The sequence below is a fragment of the Microtus ochrogaster genome, chromosome 2, assembly GCF_000317375.1.
Source record: "Microtus ochrogaster isolate Prairie Vole_2 chromosome 2, MicOch1.0, whole genome shotgun sequence".
In the NCBI taxonomy this organism is placed as follows: domain Eukaryota; kingdom Metazoa; phylum Chordata; class Mammalia; order Rodentia; family Cricetidae; genus Microtus; species Microtus ochrogaster.
The window spans coordinates 47,705,360-47,726,596 of record NC_022010.1 but is presented as its reverse complement, the minus strand read 5'-3'; the positions used below and the strand labels follow the sequence as shown (position 1 = coordinate 47,726,596).

The following is a 21,237-nucleotide window of genomic DNA, read 5'->3' as shown; positions in this document are numbered from 1 at the left end:
TTCGGATTTTCGTATGCCTGTCCTCTATTCTTTTTCTTTTCTTTATCTGACTTTAACAGAGTACAAACTTTTGGTGTCTATTCCCCATATATATTAACTTTTCTTTTATCAATTCTAGCAATCATTTACTTGTGCTTGGGAGAGATCCGTCCTTACTTTGATTTCTGGTTTTTCCTGTAATACAGTGAATTGCGGCCTCACCTAATTCAAAGGAGAATTAGCACCTTGATAATCTCCTATAGTGATGGGGGTGATATCAAGGTAATCACCTTGATAATCTTTTATAGTGATGGGGTGATATCAAGGTTAATAAAAGTACAGTCAGGATCTGGCCTCCCATTTCAAGATGCAGTAAGGGCCGCAATTGCTAGGGTGAGGAAATTGGGAATGAGAAAGAGCGTGGAAGAGCTGGTGCCCTGCCAACAGCGAAGGTAACAGCTCCCCTCGCTCACAGTTCTGTCTGCACAGCCAGTGTATCATTTCTGCTAACTGATTTCAAGGGTTTCTTCTCTGGTTTATGGTGATGTAGCCTGAGATACTAGTGAAGGAGATACAGCAAAACTTCGAAACTGAGCCTTCAGGTTTGAGACAAGCTAAGACAATGCAGGGAGTAAAGGGGGTGGGGGTTCCATCTCTGTCCTGTCTTTGATGAAGTCTTGTCCTGGCACAGTCTAATCCTTTGGAAACATACACACCATAATTTCACGTGAAGATGAAACATGAGTGCCATTTTTCTTCATAAAAAGACCTTTGGGGAAGGACCCTTGGGAAATGTCAGCGATGCACCTCCTCCCCATTCTGGGTTCTCCTTCCCAGATTTATCTTTTTTCACATCACTGATTGCCTTGATTTGTAGTTTTACATTTTACTTTGCTGTTGCCTGGTTCTCTCCCAGGAATGTATGTCTGATGGAGACAACAACTCTGGCTTGAGCATCGTTCTGTTCTTAGCTTACCGAACACTTCCTAGCCTTTGGAAATGGGATAACAAACACCTGGTGAATGAATGCCCCCATTTCTATCCACTCCACAGGTTGATAAACATGACAGACTGTTTTCCTCATCTCACCTCTGGTCCAGAGTAGAAACCCTTAATACTTTTGTTATACTTGTCATTATTTTGGACAACTTACTGAAATAGATTTTTTGATAAACCAAAATCTTTATAGCTTCTAAGAATGGACTGAGACTTTCTGGCACAGGATGAAGGAAATACATAAAAGACTTTCCTATTTGAGATCCCAGTTAGTAAAATATCTAGTAAGATTTTTCATGCTTTTCCAAAAACAGTATTCATAAAACACAACCTCAACAGTATAGTCATACAATTTCAAGAAAAGTTTTATTTCAGGAGCTGTACAAAACATCCCCAAAGTAGTCTAAGACCCAGATGTTTTGAGAACTCCGAGTTACATCTTACTTATATAGGTCTCTGGGTTCGAGCCTGGAGAAGTAGTGATCTCTGCACGTAGATTATCAGTGACTTCTGTCTCAACTATGCACTGACTGTTGACCTGTTGATCTGAAACTCAAATGTGACAGCCACAGTGTGTTGTTAGACCCTTAACTCTGGACACACATGGGTAGAACATGATCCCCAGAGGACCATGACACATTGGTACCTCATACTTCAAAGTGCTCAAGACACACCTTTGGTCACTTCCATCTGTCATATTAAAAGCTATGTAACAAAATGAATACTCCCAGTTCATGGGCCTGAAGAATATAATCTTCTCTCTTTAGGATCCCTGTATTGTGTATATGATGGGGCAGCTTCTAGGTTTGTTGGAGTTCTAGAATGCCAGGGAACCTTGCAGGTTTCATTGTCTGTGTTTCAGCTGCGTGGGCACAGAGGCCATGTCACTTCCTCCAAATTTAGTTCATCTCTCAGGATTCCTGCATCCTTTCCTTCTTCCATCACAGCAGCCTTTCTGTGTAACATTGTGTGAAGTTAGTTCTCCACTTGCTGACATGTGAGATTCATAAAATGTGATATTAAGAAAGGGTCTCTGTGTCTATTAAGTAAATTTGACCTCTTGCTTTAGAGCGGAGAGTCATCTTTTTGGCCCTTTGACTATGGCCAAATGTAGAGAGGAAGATGCATTGGTTTATGAGAGATGTGGAGAGGGGTTAAGAGTGAGAATTTTATATATATCACCACTGGGAGATTCTTGGCCTGTGTGGCACAAGGCTCTGACTTTTTAGCCTAGGATTATATGCAGTGGTTCTCAACCTTCCTGCTGCTGTAACCCTTAATACAGTTTCTCATGTTGTGGTGACCCTGATCATAAAATTATTTTCATTGCTACTTCTTAACTGTAATTTTGCTATTGTTATGAATCATAATGTAAATATCTATGTTTTCTGATGGTCTTTTGGGGGTCATAACTCACAAGTTGAGAACCACTGGTATAGAGGCATGTTGTTTAATCCTTTATCTGTTTAACAGAGCAAATGGCATGGTAGTCATGCTAGGCTATGTTAATACCACAGGCATGGTAGTCATGCTAGGCTATGTTAATACCACAGGCATGGTAGTCATGCTAGGCTATGTTAATACCACAATGCCCCTTTCCTAGTCTCCAACATCTTTGAAACCATGTATCTTAACGTCATTCACTTTTAGAAAGCTCACAGGAAGACTTCTGGTCTACCTTTTGCATCAAGCTTTCCAGATAAATGTCTCAAAGAAAGGGATTTCTGTCCGTGCAGGTTTTTCTGTTATCATGCAAAGGTGAGATATATGTCAATAAAAAAATGAGGACTTGAGGTTTTTTCACAAAGGTGCATGCATTCATTTATTTTTTCATTGTGGCCACAAGATAAACAAATAACATGCAACATTTAATGAATTACAAGCGATGACAAGGCTATGACTCTTTAAGGTATCCATCAGGAAAATAAAACAAATAATTTTCATAATATGAACATGAAATTATGCATAACTTTGGAAAAATGATTGCTCTTGAACACCACGGCATGCATAATATGCAAACTGAATTTATCACCCAAGGTACTCTCAAAGATGTCAGAAAGTGAGACATTTATAAGTCCAACACTTTATCAAAACTGGAAATACAAACAACATGGAGTCAGCCTCAGACAGCTGTTCTTCAGACAAAGGTCAAGAAAGAAAGCCATGAACAAAGGCAAATGCAACAAGAGAAGACTTATTTAGAATGGGTGCCCATCAAAATCACACTTCCTCTTCAGATTCGTGTTCACGTTCAGCATTTTTCAGGAGTCCGACCTCTGAGGTGCAGCCCTTCCTAAGTCTAGATTTAATTAACCTGAGGAAGAAGAAAATCATCTCTGGTTACATGATATCAAGGGTCAAAACTTTACAGCAATATGCAGATTATTACCACAATGAATAGAGGCAGTCCCCAAAGTGAAATGATTTCTATGTGACTTGGAGATACTTGAAAAGGTGTATTGACTACAGCAATGTCTAAGTAAAAAGAAAAGACATGTCTCTCAAATGCATTATGAGATTGCTTAACTGTGCACAACTGTTTGTTTATAAAACCAGCAGGGGACTCTATTGACTGTGACAAATGAGACATTGGTGGAACATCTGCATCAAACCCACAACTACCTATGGATTGCAAAGAGACATCATCTCCTTTAAGGAAGCACATGCCCTTTCCCTAGAGTGACAGACCAAGTGAAGGCATGTGTCAAGCCTGGGTTGAATTTCTCTTTATGAAAAATTTCTTCAGCCTGTTTAAATTCTGATTTTTACCGTCTCTCTTTCTCTTTCCATTAAGTTCTGGCACATTCTATTCATACACTATGTCACTCCTGTGCACTGACTCCATCCCATTTGTTAGCGTAACCCAAGCCAGAGTCAGAAGTGATCCTAACCTCTAACACTGACACATTTGACACAACTCTGACATGTGGAGCAATCTGACAGGCCACGTGGCTCATCTATGAACAGAGGCTGCCCGCTCTTCTGCTCCTGCCAACTAACACTAACGCGTCTAATGAACGGTAACGGGACAGAACCAACCACCTCTGTTGGTTCAACAGCCAAGAAAAACTGCTCAGTTGTTTGCCTCGATTGTTGACTATTGATTTTGTTAATAGGTTCGGAACACTCCAAGCCACCTCCTCTTTGGAAGGCTGACTAAGGGTTGGAGAATAGTTGTGTGATCTTATAAAAGCCCACACATTCTTTCCACATAGCTCAACATCAGTCTGTGTAGGATGAAAGGGATTAATCAGCTATGTTCATTTCTGAAGACTCGTGTGGAAAATGAATGACTCGTGGCTGCTTACTGGGAATGAAATGTTAACATAGACCCAGTTACCCCCACTGCCTCCTGTTCTTTCTCTCTGGATTGTAGCTGCTGTGTTGTAAGCCATGAAACTCAGACACATTCACACTTTATAGGGTTCTAGGCATCTGTAGCCCACATGCAGAAATGGTTCTGTGAGGTAGGGTACGAGCTGGGGTGAGGAACTGCAGCCTGGCATTGTGGTGCACACCTTTAAGCCAGCACTCGGGAGGCAGAGGCAGGCGGATCTCTGTGAGTTCGAAGCCACCCTGGTCTACATAGACAGTTCTAGACCAGTCAAGACCACATAGTGAGACTCTGTCTCAGAAACAAAATAAAACCCCCTCAAAACAACTCCTGCCCCAATAATAACAACACAAAAAAAATACCCAGACACAATTGCCAGTTACTAAAATGGGGGAAATTTTGGGAATCAAAATCAAGGTGTGTCTCTACTCTTGCTTCATGTTCTCATAAATTACTGTGAAAAAGAGCAGACCCGACACAAGAAACTTGTGTGCTTGGTGTGTTAACAGGCCCTGCTTTGTTCTTCACAATGGCTCACATGACTCACAGCTTGGAAAACCCATCTGAAAATAAGCAATGCTTCCTTACTCATAGGCAGCGGCTATCGAAATAGTTATTTGCCACAGAAATATATGTGTGTGACACATTAAATATGCAACAATATTTCCAAACAGATAGGTTTTATCTACAAGCTTGCACAATCAAGGCTGCAGGCAGAGAATAGAATGTGGCAATCTTGAACCACTATTTTGCAAAACTGGGACATTTTGCATCATCTTTCAAGGATTGGAGGAGGAGAATTCCATAACTTAGATGTGCTTGTGTGACAATTATTGTGCTATGTCAAACAACTCGGATAGAATGTCTGACGTTTAATGACTTGGGGATAAGCAACCACCTCATAGTCGAACCCTGAATAAAGGACTTTCAATCCACCTCATTCTCAAAGTTAGCACTGAATTAGTTTTTCATGTGATCTCACTGAAAGACAATACTGAGTCTTTGTGGTATTTTAAAACTGTTGCTTAAATATATATCACAATAGTTCAGGGAAAGTTAAACTCCTGATTTTATCTTTTCAATATCAGTATTAAAGGAAAATCAAGAAACATATAAAATGCAATTTCCAAACAAATGAAGTTTATATTTAAATATCTTTGAAATGGAGATCTACTAAACAGCTAATAAATGTTAACTGAGCACTTACTATATGTCTGTTAATGTGACAGTCGGTATGGAATACAAAAAAGATTGCTTTCACATAGGGATACAATTTAGCTGGCAAGGAGGGCTAACAGGGGCAAGTAGTCAATGTCTCAATTGATATATGATAATATTTAAAGTGTCTAGTGCAAACAAAGTACTTTGGGAGCTTAGGAAACAGATCAATATGGGCTAGAGGAATTATAGAAGGTTTCAAAGAAGAGATGGGTCTTTAGTGTGAATATACCAGGTAAAGGGAACTGTCTGGTCAAAGAGATTAGAATAACATGCGGTGAGGATTGGGAGAGGGTGAAAAGTAAAACTGGCGTTTCTTGGTTCTAGGGCCCCGTAAGTGGCCAAGCCATTCATTAGGCATCTGAAGGCTTTTGGAACAGGAAGAGACAGTAGTCTTCTCTTGGCTCTGCAGGGGAGCTGACAGGAAGTTGAGTTTGTCCTTGCATCCTGCGACTGTTCCTGAAGACGCCCCAGCCCCTAAGAAGATGAGGCCCAGATGTCAGCCTGGAACAACAGGGGAGGAGAGGAAGACTCAGTAGCCCAACCAGCCTTACCAACCTGCTGATGCGCATGCTTTGGGGAACAGAAACAACCTGAAGGAAGAAGAAAGCATTTGCAGAGCAAAGTGAGCTGCTCCAAAGCCCACGAGGGACATCTAGGAGATGGACAATGCAATAGTTCGTGTTACGACTGCTCCAGCATCAAACTCAGAGGAGAAGGGCTGATCTGGAGCCCATGCCTAGAGGATGCAAACCTGGTTGCAGTAAAGTCGATAAACCATGGTGCCTAGAAATAGCTACTACATTCTAGGGATCTGGAGAAGCTTCAAGGTGTGCAATACTATCTAGAGTTTTATATTTGAATCAGTTGAAATTAATATGGACTGTGTCACATTAGACGTTCTCGGGAGCTGGTGTCCACCATACTGAACATTAAATACACATCACTGCCATTGTAGAGTATTTTACTCAGTGAAGTAGTCTGAAGAATTCAGTGCTGCAGTCTGTATGTCCAGTAATTGGGATCTGTCAAGCCCTCTGGGCTTTGGCACTAAGCAACCCAGGAGCCATGATCGTCCCCTTTCCTTCTTGCTCATCTTTTGAGCTCACATAATTTTCAGTTTGTGAGGAGGCTTCCTTGAGCTCCTTCTTCTCTCTACAACTTCCTTGCACTGTTCTGTATTTTTATTGCCTATCTCTCCAATTTGCCCTGATTACAGAACAGAAACATTTCCCATGGAATGGTCTCCAGCTCATACTTTTATACCCAATAGAGAGGAAGAGGAGGATAAAACAGACAAGAAGACAAGAAAATTTGTTGAGTTTTCACATCTTCAGGAACGCAAATACACGATCTCATGTAGTTTCTATTATCTCTATGTAGTAAACAATAAGATTCATACTTATTGCGGCTGAGTAATGAGTCTGAAGTCATAACTAATGAGCATATGTGTTCTCAGCAATCTGCTATGTTGCTCCTCACCTGCTCAGAAAGTTAGATCGGGATTCTTATATAAAAAAAATGCATCATTCAACTTTTGGAAAAATTAGAGTTACTGTCTTATTTAATTTGATTTATATACATTCGTCAGAAGAAGGTCCTAAGGTTATGAAATGGGATAATTAAGTAAGTGGAGGTCTCACTGCACATAGGGCAACCGGCCATCCAGAATAGAGGATTGTATTTGTGAAGAGATGGAGGTTCAGAGAGTATACTATAGGGTAGGGCATGGGTCAGAGGCACAGGAGCCGCACCGCTAAACTATTATAACTTTAAGTCAACATGTAAGTTTTGCTAGCCATTTCTTTGTGTAGAAATAACTTCCTAATGCCCTAGTTCATCTGATAAGAAGGCAAGAGTGAACTCTTCCTTTTGAATTTGAAGTGCAGCACTGTCAAATCTTGATAGACATATGCAAAGGACCATACATTAAAAAAAAACCCACTAACTTACCAGGTGATAAAAGCATAATTTAATCCAGAGATTATAAAGGTTGATGCATAATGCCAAGTAAAGCACATGGTGAGAAACATTTTATTCTCAATATCTGACAGATTCCATGCAGGACTTCCACTGAGAGGGTACAGGACAAAGGCAATCTGCAACTCAAAAAAAATGCACATTAACATAACCAGCCACATTCTCAAAGAAAGCTCATTTCAAAATGTTGACTAAGATGACTCTCTTTAGCTGAGATGTCACAAACACAACATCAGGTTATTCTGTAGTTACTCTCCACCAAGGAATAGTTTGGAAGAATAATTTTAAGTATATTTAATAATAAAAATTTGAAACATTCATAGTGGTCACTCTGGTCTTGGGTTCATTTCCTGAATCTCTGGAGCTCTACACTGCACAACCTAACTCTGGAATTTTAAGTTAGACTGCAAATATGTTTTTAAATAAATAAAAACACATAGACAATGCTATGCTAAGTGGAAAAAGGTTGGAACTTTCTCCTCAGGATCAGGTATATATAACACAAAGATATTTTCTATTATCACTTCTGTTGAGCATTGTACTGAAAATTCTAGTTACGCAAGAAAACTAGGCAAGAAAATAAAAGACATTCATTTTGGAAAAGAAATTATAAAATGATCTATATTATTTACATATAATATGATCTCAATTATAGAAAATCATAAAGAACGAACCCTTGATTATCAAAGTTAATGAAGGAATTTCACATATTTGAAAACTGAAAATCAAGATAAAACCATCACATATATTTTTATGCACAAGTAGTGAAAGTCCTACACTATAGTTTTTAGAAATCTACATTAACGCTGAACAAAGTGAAGAACTAAAGAACAAAAATGGAAATATAGCTCTATGGTAGAACATCTTACTGGTATTCAGAAGGCACTGCTGTAGATGCTAGGCACATGCACATGCAGGTACACACATGAACACACACAACCACATACACACATACAGGTACACACAGGAACACACATAACCACGCACACACATGCAGGTATACACATGAATACACATAACCACACAAGCACATACAGATGCACACATGAATACACACAACCACACATGCACATGCAGGTACACACATGAATGCACACAATCACACACGCACACGCAGGTACACACAGGAACACACACAACCACATACACACATGCAGGTACACACAGGGACACACATAACCAACCACATACACACATGCAGGTACACACAGGAACACACATAACCACACACACACATGCAGGTATACACATGAATACACACAACCACACACGCACATACAGGTGCACACATGAATACACACACCACACATGCACATGCAGGTACACACATTAACACATATAACCACATACACACATGCAGTTACACACATGAACACACATAACCACACATGCATATGCAGGTACACACATGAGTACACACAACCTCACATGCATATGCAGGTATACACAGGAACACACACCAGTTGAAGATCTTTAAAATCTGCATAAGGTTGGTGAAAGAAATCAAGGACCCAAGAAAATGGAAAACCATCTCAAATAATGGACTAGATGTCTCAACATTATTGACACAGCAAAACACCCAGGGCAACCTGCAGAACCAAAATAACAGTTATTAATACTCCAGTAGTGTTTTTTGCAGACATTTCATAAAGACTGATGATAAAATTGATACAAAACTGCCCAGTATCCATTATTACCTTTGAAAAAGCATGGGAAAATATTATTAAAGTAGTAGGACCCAAACATTGTTGGGGTTTCTGTATACCTTTGTCCTTGGTTGACTGAGTTTTCTGTCCTGCTCAGTTCCTACAATCATTAAGTCCCAAAGATATCACACAGAGGTCTACACTAGTTATAAACTGATTGGCCTCATTAGTTCAGGCTTCTTATTAACTCTTTTTTTTTTTTTTTGATTTTTGAGACAGGGTTTCTCCATAGCTTTTGGTTCCTGTCCTGGAACTAGCTCTTGTAGACCAGGCTGGCCTTGAACTCACAGAGATCCACCTGCCTCTGCCTCCCGAGTGCTGGGATTAAAGGCGTATGCCACCACCACCTGGCTTCTTATTAACTCTTATAACTTATATTAGCCCATTATTCTTATCTATGTTAGCCACATGGCTCAGTACCTCATTCAGTGGGGCAGTCACATCTTGCTTCTTCTGTGGTCAGGTCAGGACTGCAGAGGAATGGGCTTCTTCCTTCCCAGAATTCTCCTGTTCTCTATGACCCACCTCTACTTCCTGTCTGATTGTCCTGCCTGTACTTCCTGTCTGGCTACTGGCCAATCAGTGTTTATTTAAACTATAATTGACAGAATATAGACCATTGTCCCACACCACCCACAGCTTTCAATTTAAAGCTTTTTGGAGTTCATCAGAAATGGTGCACTCACAGCATGGTGGAAATGCTAACCATCACCGAATTATGTAATTTAAAATGGTTGTTTCCATGTGTGGTGTTTCAAATGGGAATGTCCACCATCAGCTCATATATTTGAAATGTTCGGTCATTAGGGAGTGGCATTACTTGACAGAGATTAGGAGGATTTATGGTCTTTTAGGAGTAGGTGTAGCCTTGATGGGGGAAGTATGTCACTAGGGGTAGGCTTTAGAGTTTCAAATGCTCAAACCAGGCTCAGTGACTCTCTTCCTGCTGCCTGTGGATCTGAATGGAGAACCTTAAACTTCTCCAGCACCATGATGGTCTGCATACCGCCATGCCTGTTGTCATGATGACAATGGACTGAAACTAAGCAAGCCCCAGTAAAATGCTTTTCTTAATTTTTCCATGATCATGGTGTCTTTTTTACAGTACTTGAACACTAAGACACCATGCTATGTGAATTTTAACCCAATAAGAAATAAGTAATGTTTTAAGACATACATATATGATATAGACAGACAGACAGACTGTAGGTAGGAGAGAATAGGACAGGGTCATGTAGTACTTCATTTTCCTGTTCTTAAAATCAATAACACATCTTGTCTCTTGGAATATAAAGAAATCCATATAAAGTTATTCAGAAGCATCTTGCTAGTTGTAACTAGCATAATATTCTAGGAGGAAAACTTATGGCCATGAACTGGTTGATAAATAAAGGGCACAGGAACAAAATGGGAACAGAAACTTTGATCTGCCTCTCTATTTTGTCAGGGGCTGATGCAAATGATGAATTGATGGGGCATGTTTCCACCCACGATTGCCACTTTGGAATACAGGCCTAATGCTGCCAGATATTTCAGTTCTATGTTAAAAACAGCTAAGAAAATAAATGCTTTAGTGTTGTTTCCTATGTTTCAAGTGTTGGCAGCTGACTTAAAATGTAATCGTTACAGATTATATGTCGTTCAGGGCCTGTTGGTCTGAAATGTGTATTTTTCAGGATATTTTATTGTTGTTTGTTTACATTTTTATTCTTCTGTTTTTCAGGGACAGGGTTTCCATGAATTACCCTGATTGGCCTTAAACTCCCAACCTTAGCATCTTGTCTTGGCCTCCTAGTAGCCAGGGCATAGGTACACCCTCATCTTGCCTGCTATAATCTCTATTTAGTATTAGCACAGTGCTGTGTTTTCATGATACCAGCTTCTACCTTGGTTCTGATTGTTTCCATCACAGAGCCCCTTTGTGACTCAGCCCACCATCCTGACATTGTCCTGGGTGGAAAGCTATGTAGTGAAAGGGAGCATGGGTAGAAGAAAATGGAGGTTTTGGAAACTGGCACACTTTTTGGAATCCTGCCTTTCAGCAGTTCTGAGTATTGAGAAATTATTGGAATCTATCTATAAATCCCAGTCATCCCTTTAGTAATATGGGATATAATGAGTCACCTTACAGGAACTGTTTTTAAGACAAAGGATTATTATAAAACTTAAGCACATGATTGAAGGTAAAGTGTGGCACCAGAGGGTCACCTTATGCATCAATCCAAGTGGTCGTTCTTTTCCTAACCATAAGCAATCTATACACTTGGATACATGATTAAGGGACAAGTCTTTCCATTCCCTGATTTACTCAGACTATTTGAAATCTCAATCAGGAGTTAGATATATTACTATCCTTACCATCCAGACAATTGGATCATTCAACAGTTTGTTCACAATTACACATTTAAATGCAATCTTACAGAAAAATAGAAGAAGTATTCTAAGATACTGAGTGGAACCCTTGATCTCATTTCTTACTTCAAAATTGCATGAAAGTTTGAAAAAGTATGGAGAAAACTTAGGGCATTGTAAATGGGGCTTAATGAGAAATTCTTTAGGGAACTCAGGAGATCGGAATGCTGATTGAGATATTAAGAAAACAAAGGCTTTAATGATGAAGTCTCAAATATAACTGGATTGACTGCTGGATTATATAGAATAGAGGCCAAAAACTGGAGAAGATTTAATAAAATAAATGCCATCAAAAGACAACTGTGGGAGCCCACAGATGTGAGCTCTGTTCCACCTTGACTGAAGGTCAGAGAGTTTGTATGCAGCTCTCCTTGATGGGTGTCCTACAACTCTGGCATCTCCACCACCTTAGGGTCTCCAAGGCAATCCAGGCTTCACAGCTTCACTCAAAGGCCTCTCTGGTCCTCCAAGCAAGGACAACTCTGACACACACCTGACCTCAGTGGCTTTCATTAGCAGTGGAGGGAGATTTCACAACCCCTTTCTTCTGTCCCACACTCTAAAACCAGAACTTGGAACCCTCATTCAATTACATTTGCATCAGCTTTCTGTTGTTGATGGGGAAGCTTCATTGCTTAAGCTTCCCTTTAATTCCACCCCCCCCCCATCCCCAACCCCTACCCTACCCTGCCAAGTTGGAAGCTCAGCTGGGTGAGGTCTTGCCCAGAGGCCACCACACCACACCCTATATCCTACTCAGCAGCAGGCTTTTCTTTAAACTTTTTATCTCCTTGAGCAGGCAAATTAGCTTCATTATACTTCCTGGTGCTCAGTGTAATTGAATGAAGGAGTCAAGTCCCAGTCCTAACAAACAGCAGAACCTGGCAGCTGTGGCCAGGTGGTTTCGACTTTAGAGTACAGGATAGCAGAAAGAGCTTATGGAACCTCCTTTAGGATTAAGGAACCACACTGAGGTCAGGTGGCTTTTCTCCTCAAACTGTACATTTTAAAATTTCTCTTTGTCCAATGCTTCTTTCCACTATAGATCTGCATATGAGTGATTGTTAATAACCACATGACAGTCAACATGAGGCTGTCTTGAGATCTCTACCAATGCCATTAATCTAAAATTCTTCAATTTAGCCTCAGGGAGATTTCTAGGACAAGGACAAAAAGCAGATACATTCTTGCCAAAACATCACAAGAATAGTCCCTAAAATATTTACTAACTTCCTCTCTCTGAAATTTTGTGAGCTGAGCCCCCACAGTTCAAACCATCCTGAGCACTGTCTTCTAGGCTCCTAGTAGGAGGGCCCAGTAAAACTTGCTTCAAGTATCCAACTGCTTTTCTAGTCCAAAGTCCCAAAGTCTTCCAAATTCCTCCAAAAAACCAGTATAATCAGGCCTGTAAGAGCAATACCTCAGTTCCTCATACCAACGTCTGTCTTAGCCACCATTCTATTGCTGTGGAAAGACACCATGACCAAGACAATTCTTATAAAGGAAGAATTGGGGCTTTCTGACAGTTTCAGAGGTTAGTCTATCATCATGGCAGGGAACAAGGCCCTGGAGCAGAAGCTGGGAGCTTTAGGTCCTGATCTGTGGGCAGGCAGGGAGAGACACTCAGCCTGGCTTGGGTTTCTGAAGCCTCCAAGCCCACCCGTGGTGACACACCAAGCTCACCCTCAGTGACGTACTCCTCCAACAAGGCCAAACCTCCTCAACAAGGCCACACCTCCTAATCCTTCAAATTCTTTCAAACAGTTCCACTCCCTGACAAATAATCATTCAAATATGTAAGCCCATGGGGGAGGAACATTCTTATTCAATCAACCACTGGTGCTGAGGAAATAGGTGTAACTGTTGAAGAAATCGGTACCACTGAAGTGAAGCCTGTGCTATACTAGGATGGTGGCTGATGGGGGAGGGTCTTCTGTTTTGTGTTGATTTCATTGGTTAAATAAAGAGACTGCCTTGGCCCTTTAACAGGACAGAAAATTAGGTAAGCGGAGTAGACTGAACAGAATGCTGGGGGGAAGAAGCCGAGTCAGGCAGTGCCATGATTCTCCTACTCCAGACAGATGCAGGTTAAGATCTTCTGGTAAACCACCACCTCATGGTGCTACACACATTACCAGAGATGGGTTAAAGCAAGATGTGAGAATTAGCCAGTAAGAGACTAGAACTAATGGGTCAGGCAGTGTTTAAAAGAATACAATTTGTGTGTTGTTATTTCCGGTAAAGCTAGCTGTGCAGGATTCGCAGCCTGCTGCTCCTCACAACAGGTGGGAGAGGTTTTCTGAGGGTAAAACTCCACCTGCGTCTCTGAGGCTTCAACATCTGAAGAACCAAGATAATTTAAAGGAAAAAAAACGTTTAAACAGAAAGGGTTCTCCATTTCTTGAAGGAACCCACCTAGGAATGTGTTTTCCAAAGTCAGCAAACAGAAACTGATATACCTGTGGTTCAAGGGGTTCACTCTATATCCCAAGCTGGCATTTGAACGTGGTAATGTCATTCACATGGTATTAAGCTTGCACACATGGAAGATATAAGATTTAATGAGTCATGGAGGCCTGTTCCATAATTTTAGAATGTGGTTAGAGGTTTTCTAATTTTTTTGTTTTTCTTTTTAATTTTATTTTCAAATTGCTGTAAGCATTTATCTATCTTATATGTCTTTGTTATTTGTTCAGAGCAGAGAAAATTCACTGAAGCATCGATTCATGGTGTCAATTTAACCAGAAGTTTTCTCTTGGAAAAACATCTTTCCTTTTGACGACTAAACATATGCACGGGAAAGCAGTGCAATGTGGTGCACACTAGTTCTTTAGGTACCATTGTCATTACTCCAGCGGTACATACTAGTTCTTTACATACCATTATCTTTACTCCATAGAGGTTCCGGTGGAGGGTTTATATTCTATATGGCTATAGTCAGCAATTAATTGATTGATCACCTTATAGGGTATTTATAATATTTTTCAATAAAGCACTTCAAACTGATGCAGAAACTTAGTTCCCCCTTGCTGGTCTCTGCACCACAAGCTCTTCTTGCCCCATGTGTGGATACCGCGTCATCAAACCCTGTTTAAACCACTGCACTTCTTTCACTACTACCTGCCAATTCTTTATTAGTGCTTATGTGAAATTCCATCCCCTGACATAGCCACATCACCCCAAATCCTGGCTCTCTAGTGACTAAAAAAATCTGCCATTCAAAGCCTTACCTAATCAAACCACATCCTCACCTCATTCTAGACTTTGTTCATGTCTATATTTGAATGTGATTATGACTTGGTACTCTCAAAAATATACATTCACTGTTAGAATTCATGCTCTCAGTAGCATGGCAAGTTTAGGGAGATGATGATGTTGTAAAATGGGAAATTTCTAGGATCTGGGATTAGAGTGTCTAGATTTAGATCCTAGATACATTACTGTTTGAACATGAGAAAATATCTTGGTCTTGCTGAAGATACCTATAGGCAAATTAGAGGTAGTAACACCTAGCCTCTGGATCACTGTGAGGACACAGGGATACAGTAAAACTAGATGGGCTCTACCTCTGAGACACGCCCCTAGCCCCTCACTGGGGAGTTCTAGGCAAGGGTTCTAGCCCTGACCAGGTACCATCTGATGCCAGAGGTTCTGGACCCCTGGAGTTGGAGTTACAGGAGTTTATGAGCCATGAGTGCTAAGAACAAAAGCTGACAAGCACTGTTCAGCACGGAGCCATCTTGTTAGCCCCACACTGTTTCACAAAATCCTAAGCTCCATGGTGCATCTGCATCACACACAACACAGGACTTGTTACTCCCCATCTCTCTCCTGCCCTGCCCTTCCCCCTACTGGGTCTCCCCTTCCAGCCCTCTCCCTCACTGTGTTTTCATGCTTTTTCACACCTAGATTTTATATACAAGATAGAACATAAGATAATTGCTTTCTGATGAAAAAAAGATAAAATTAAGATGCACATAAAACCCATATGGTGGCCATCCCAGAGTTGTTTCTCAGTATTTACTCTCTCTGTGGTCTCTCATATAGCTCATGAGCATATGGATTATTATTCTATAAGTTGTTCTAGTACTAGGAATTCCCTATAACCATAATCATCAGCTCAGAATTCCTACATAAAGGATACGTGAATCCAAAATGAAGGATTATACTACCTGCTTCCTTAAGGGCTGCTCTGATAGTAATCTTACCAGAACCACCAAGCCACTCCAAGAACATCACTTCTCTGATGCCCATAGAAGGGAAGTATTAAAATCGATTAAGAAGAGAATCTACAGATACTTGACACCAGGTGTATCAGCTCCAAGTCCCAACTCACCTGCCAGAACCAGGTCCCCTGTAGTATGACGAGGCTTGATCGTAGGATCTCCAGCAGTACATTGTTCTTGGTAAGGAATTCCATGAAGGTAACCAAACCCGCCAAAATGGTGGTAAAGACCAGAAGCTGGTGCACAAACACATCTATCATTTCCCGACCATGAGTGTGGTTGTAGAAGATAAATGCTAATGGAGGGGGCAAAACATATGTTCTGATAAAAACCAAAGGCTTCCCATGGTACCACCCTCTCGCCATAGAATTTGAGACAAGCATAAGATTGCCCCAAAGAGCAAATACCCACTGAGACTCATAGCAATGTATTTTTACTTTGTGGAGAGTAAACCTTTTCTATTACTTAGAAAGGGAGTCTTTGAATTCTAATCCCATTTTCCTCTTTTTCCCACCTTTGTTCTCTCATCTAACATACCATAAAAATCTCAACTATTGTTCAAAGCATTATCTATGTAGGATAATGTTTAATAAACATGGTAGGGAGCTATAATCAATAAATTAGCTGAAGTCAACGTCTCACTTTAAGGGGGCTGGAGAGATGGCTCAGAGGTTAAGAGCACTGCCTGCTCTTCCAGAGGTCCTGAGTTCAATTCCCAGCAACCACATGGTGGCTCACAACCATCTGTAATGAGATCTGGTGCCTCCTTCTGGCCAGCAAGCATACACGCAGACAGAACACTTTATACACTTTATAATCTTAAAAAAATTAGTATAAAAAACAAAAAATGCATACATAAATTATAACAAAATATTAAACACTTGCTTTATCCTCCCCTTACGATAATCTGAGAAAGCAACTGAAAGAAACATCCTGTTATTTTCATTAACCTCTCAAAATAGGAAGTCATTTTTTAGACACTCATACCACATTTTAGTAGAGTTTCTGTTTCTGATATTTGAAAAGCTTATTAGAGATTGGGAGATATTTTCTATTGTGAGTGGTTGTCCTATTTCAAGTAATTCATGCACTGTTATGGTGAGTTCAGTTTTCACTGTTAGAAGAGAAAAGAATGATAAGCTCCAAATAACCAGGATGTAAGCACCCACTGTAGATTATATCTAAAGACAAATATGAGATGCCAACAAAGCTTGTGAGTGACTGCCCAGATCTATTAAATTAGTCTATAAAGATGAAAAACAAAAGACATGCTATTATAAAGCACTACACCAATGCCTACTGAAAGAAAAAGAACAGAAAACACGTTTCCCTCATACTTACATTCCACAAAGAAGGCATTTGATAACATTAACTTGCTTAAAGAAAGGGGAACTAAATTGGTCGTGAAACATAAGATGTGGGCAATCCCCATGAGCCCAAAGAAGAAATACATGGTTGTGTGATGCCAGCCCAGAAGCTGGTTCCACTGGCCGTCTTTATACAGGTTCAGGTATGGTCCGCCTGTGATAAACTGCTCCCCAGCCATACCTGCAGAAGAACACACCACAGTTTGAGAAACCTTTCTCCTAACTCTCCTTAGTGTGAAGACACATGTGGTCATTGCTTATACAATCTAAGCTTGTGGTGTCGATTGCGCCCTCTGAGCTTTCCACTAAAAACCTAGCAGTGCTGATTTATACTTGATTCCAAAGTTCAGCTGTTGATTTGGATAATCAGTTTTATCTCAATATAGACAAATGAGCCAAATAAATGCTTAATATTCTTAACACTGGTACTTTTATTTCAACAACTGGTTCTAATTTAATGACTAAAATCCTGGGTGACATGGAGGTTTGGATTTATGATATGTGTCATACAAAGGATGTTTACTTCCTTCCTAGATATTGTACCCTTAGGCAGCTGTTACAAAGTAGGGTGTTGACAAAACTGATATAGAATTTAGATATTTTCCCCAATTAAGAAGAATAGAGATCATTCGTGCAGACTCTACATGTAGCTGATTATTCGTGTAAACAGGTTTGCTGTTTTCTGGACACTGCCTTGTTAGGCTCTAGAATGGGCAGGGGAATTCCTCTTTTTGGAAATGGTTACTTTGCAGTGTGATGATCATGACAACGTCCTAGTTACATGAATGAAAGGAATCAGTAGAAAAATTAGAAGTGTTGCCATTTACAAAAGAGCAGCTACAGCCTTATTATACGACTGCAGTCTTTTTATGGGGTGTTCAAGAACAATGAGAAGTTATTGAGGTTAAAAGTTACCTGGACTCTGCCCAACTCAGGAAACAAAGTGCATGGCCATGGAGCTTCAGCCCCGACTTCCTCTATCATCTCTCAGAAATGATTTGTTATTGAAGATTTCCCACAATCACTTATTAATGGTTTCTTATAGAGCGTACTCTTTGAGGGATCAGAACAACTTGTGTCTAACTATTCAATAGGCTCCAATTCATGATACAAAGGAAATTTACGTGGTTGGATGGGCAAACTAAATACTATGACTCATTAAGGATTAGGCTTTTGTATAATTATGAAACATCATTTTCCTAGGATTACATCAGTTATAAACTTTAATTTGGATAAGTACTAAGAAATACATTTATAGAAATTCATTTAGTATATACCAATCTTGTGTTGACATTTTTCCTCACTCATGAATTCTCAAAAGGAGAAAACAGAACACAGCCAACTTACCAGTAAAAGCCATCAAGACAGAGACAATTCCTTCCCAAATCTCTGCTCGACGTAATAACGTTTTGGAACTCAAGTAGCAGGTCCGAGTTTGCTTTTTGTAGACATATTTCAGAATACTCTTTGTAAGCCACCAAAAGCCCATAATAGTGAAGAAGGTTCCAGGGAGGGCATGACCTTTAAAACTCCCCATGACCTACAAGAATAAGAAATAGACATTTCACTTAAACTCAGCAAAAATACATCTTGTCCCCACCAACTACATTGCTGTTTGAGGATTTTGAGTATACTGTAGATCCTACTATAAGATAGACAGTTCAAATAAAAGTAAAATGAAAAATTACATTTGTTCCACATCTACTGTGTATTAGGCACCATATCAAGTGTCTTACAATGCTATCCTTTACCTAATTTTTGAAATATATCCCCAGATGAAAAATTGCTATTTAATTTTTAGCTAAAAAGTGGGTTTGGAGAAGTTAAATGGCTTACAGACATCTTAGAATTGATAAGCAGAAAATTTTCATTTCTTCAAAACACAGTATATACTATATCATACAAGAACAATTTAAGGAAAACAACACGAAGGTAAAGATGTGATACTGCCTATAGATTTCCAGTATATAATTTTAAAGGGTCAAAAATCAAGAACGTGTTAAAGACAGTTCTTTATTCATGAAATATTTATGTGTTTGTCTGCATATTTTCGAGGTTGTTCATCCAACTGAATTTGAACCATGTTTCTAATTCTGGCTAGTTGATTGAGCAAGGAGTTGGTATGTGTCACTTTCAAGCTGAGTCACTACAGTCTGCTTAAATACCTGAGCTTTCTTCTTGCCTCAGCTATTCTGGCATGACACCTCTACTGCACAAAGATGGGCAGCTGGCCTGGTTCAGACTATACGAGTGTGTGTGTGTGTGTGTGTGTGTGTGTGTGTGTGTGTATCACTGAAAGTTTGAGGTTTACTTTTACAACAACACAGCCTGCTGACACCAACCCAAATCACATCACAAATGTTACTTACATTTGTGCTATACTCTAACTAATAATCAGAACTACCTTCGGGTTCCAGTCAAGGATATAAAGCCGTCTTGAATAATATGAGTTTTTAATTATTTGGAAAGTCCTTCTTTCAAACATATTTATTGTACTATCAACAGTGAAATAGGGTTCATAATTATTCTGAAAATCTAATAGTAGGTTAGATTCAAGAAAACTCACAAAAGAGGATTTCACACTATTCCTAGTCTAGGAGACTAGAAACCTTATTTCTTTTTTTTGTTTTTTTTTTTGTTTTTGTTTTTTTTTTTTGTTTTTCGAGACAGGGTTTCTCTGTGGTTTTGGAGCCTGTCCTGGAACTAGCTCTGTAGACCAGGCTGGTCTTGAACTCACAGAGATCCGCCTGCCTCTGCCTCCCAAGTGCTGGGATTAAAGGCATGCGCCACCACCACCCGGGTGAAACCATATTTCTTTTAGTGACTACTGGGATCCCTAGTTTGGCTTACTGCCTTTTTATTTAAAGTGATGGCCTAAAGGAAACTGTGAAGCCGACCCAAATACTGCATCCTATATCTTCAATCAAGACCCCAGAAGCTCAAACCAAGCCAGCGACCTCTGTCAGAGCAAGCCTTCCACGGGAGCAGGCCCTAGCAAGCAACCTCAGTGGGAACAGACCCAAATGGCCTCCAAGATTGCAAAACAACCCCCATGAGTGAGGAGTAACCTCCAGGAATGCCAAGTGAGCTCCACGGTGAATGGAACCATGGCCCCGACTTCACCATGAGGAGCAAACATCTGGCATCTAGAAGATTGATCACCAGAGACACAGCCCCAACTACACCAATCAAAGGAAAAGATGTGCAGACAAGGTAAGAACTCACTCAAAACCACAAAGAGCAACATGGCACCAACAAAAACTAGTGACTGTACAACAGCAAGACTTGAACAACCCAATATTGATGAAGCCGGAAAAAAAATGACCTAAAAAAGTGTAGAAGAATGTTTGAGGCCCTTAAAGAGGGAATGAAACATTTTCTTAAAGAAGTGGAAGAAAAGATAAACAAAAATGGAAAGAAATCAACAAATCCCTTAAAGAAAACTAAGAAAAAGCAATCAGATTAAAAAAAACTATTCAAGACTTGAAAACTGAGAGACAATAAAGAAAACACAAACTGAGGGAATTATGAAAATGAAAAATATGGAAAAATGATCAGGAACCACAAATGTAAGCATAAACAACAGAATATAAGAGATGGAAGAGAGAATCTCAAGTGTTGAAGATATAATAGAGGAAATAAAACCCATTAAATCTAACAAAGCTTAACATGAAATATCCAGGAAATATGGGACACCAGGAAAAGACCAAACCTAAGAATAACAGGGATAGAAGGAGAAGCCCAACTCAAAAGCACAAAAAATATATTCAACAAAACATAAAAGAAAACTTTCCCAATCTAAAGAAAGATATGCAAATGAAGATACAAGAAGTTTACAGAAGACTTGTAAAATAAAAAAAAATAAAAAGAAATAGAGATTGAAACCTGAAAAAAGTCCCCTTGCCACATAATAATCAAAACACTAAACATACAAAATAAAGAAAGAATATTAAGAGTTGAAAAGAAAAAAGGCCAAGTAACATATAAAGGCAGACCTATCAGAATTGCACCTGACTTTT

The 21,237-nt window shown here is 39.7% G+C and overlaps 1 protein-coding gene across 1 annotated transcript in view; it reads right to left on the bottom strand.

Annotated features, from left to right (window-relative positions):
- Window positions 1-2,818: 2,818 nt before the first annotated feature.
- The window catches only part of LOC101990086 (transmembrane protein 45A-like), a 76,265-nt gene continuing 57,846 nt past the window's right edge, over window positions 2,819-21,237 (bottom strand). The window contains exons 2-6 of the mRNA XM_013352097.2: window positions 18,566-18,758; window positions 17,193-17,399; window positions 15,962-16,146; window positions 7,481-7,626; window positions 2,819-3,289 (exon numbers count right to left, since the gene is read on the bottom strand). Of these exons, the coding sequence (XP_013207551.1) occupies window positions 3,196-3,289; window positions 7,481-7,626; window positions 15,962-16,146; window positions 17,193-17,399; window positions 18,566-18,755 (822 nt within the window). The 5' untranslated portion in view covers window positions 18,756-18,758 and the 3' untranslated portion in view covers window positions 2,819-3,195. The remainder of the gene's footprint in view (window positions 3,290-7,480; window positions 7,627-15,961; window positions 16,147-17,192; window positions 17,400-18,565; window positions 18,759-21,237) is intronic.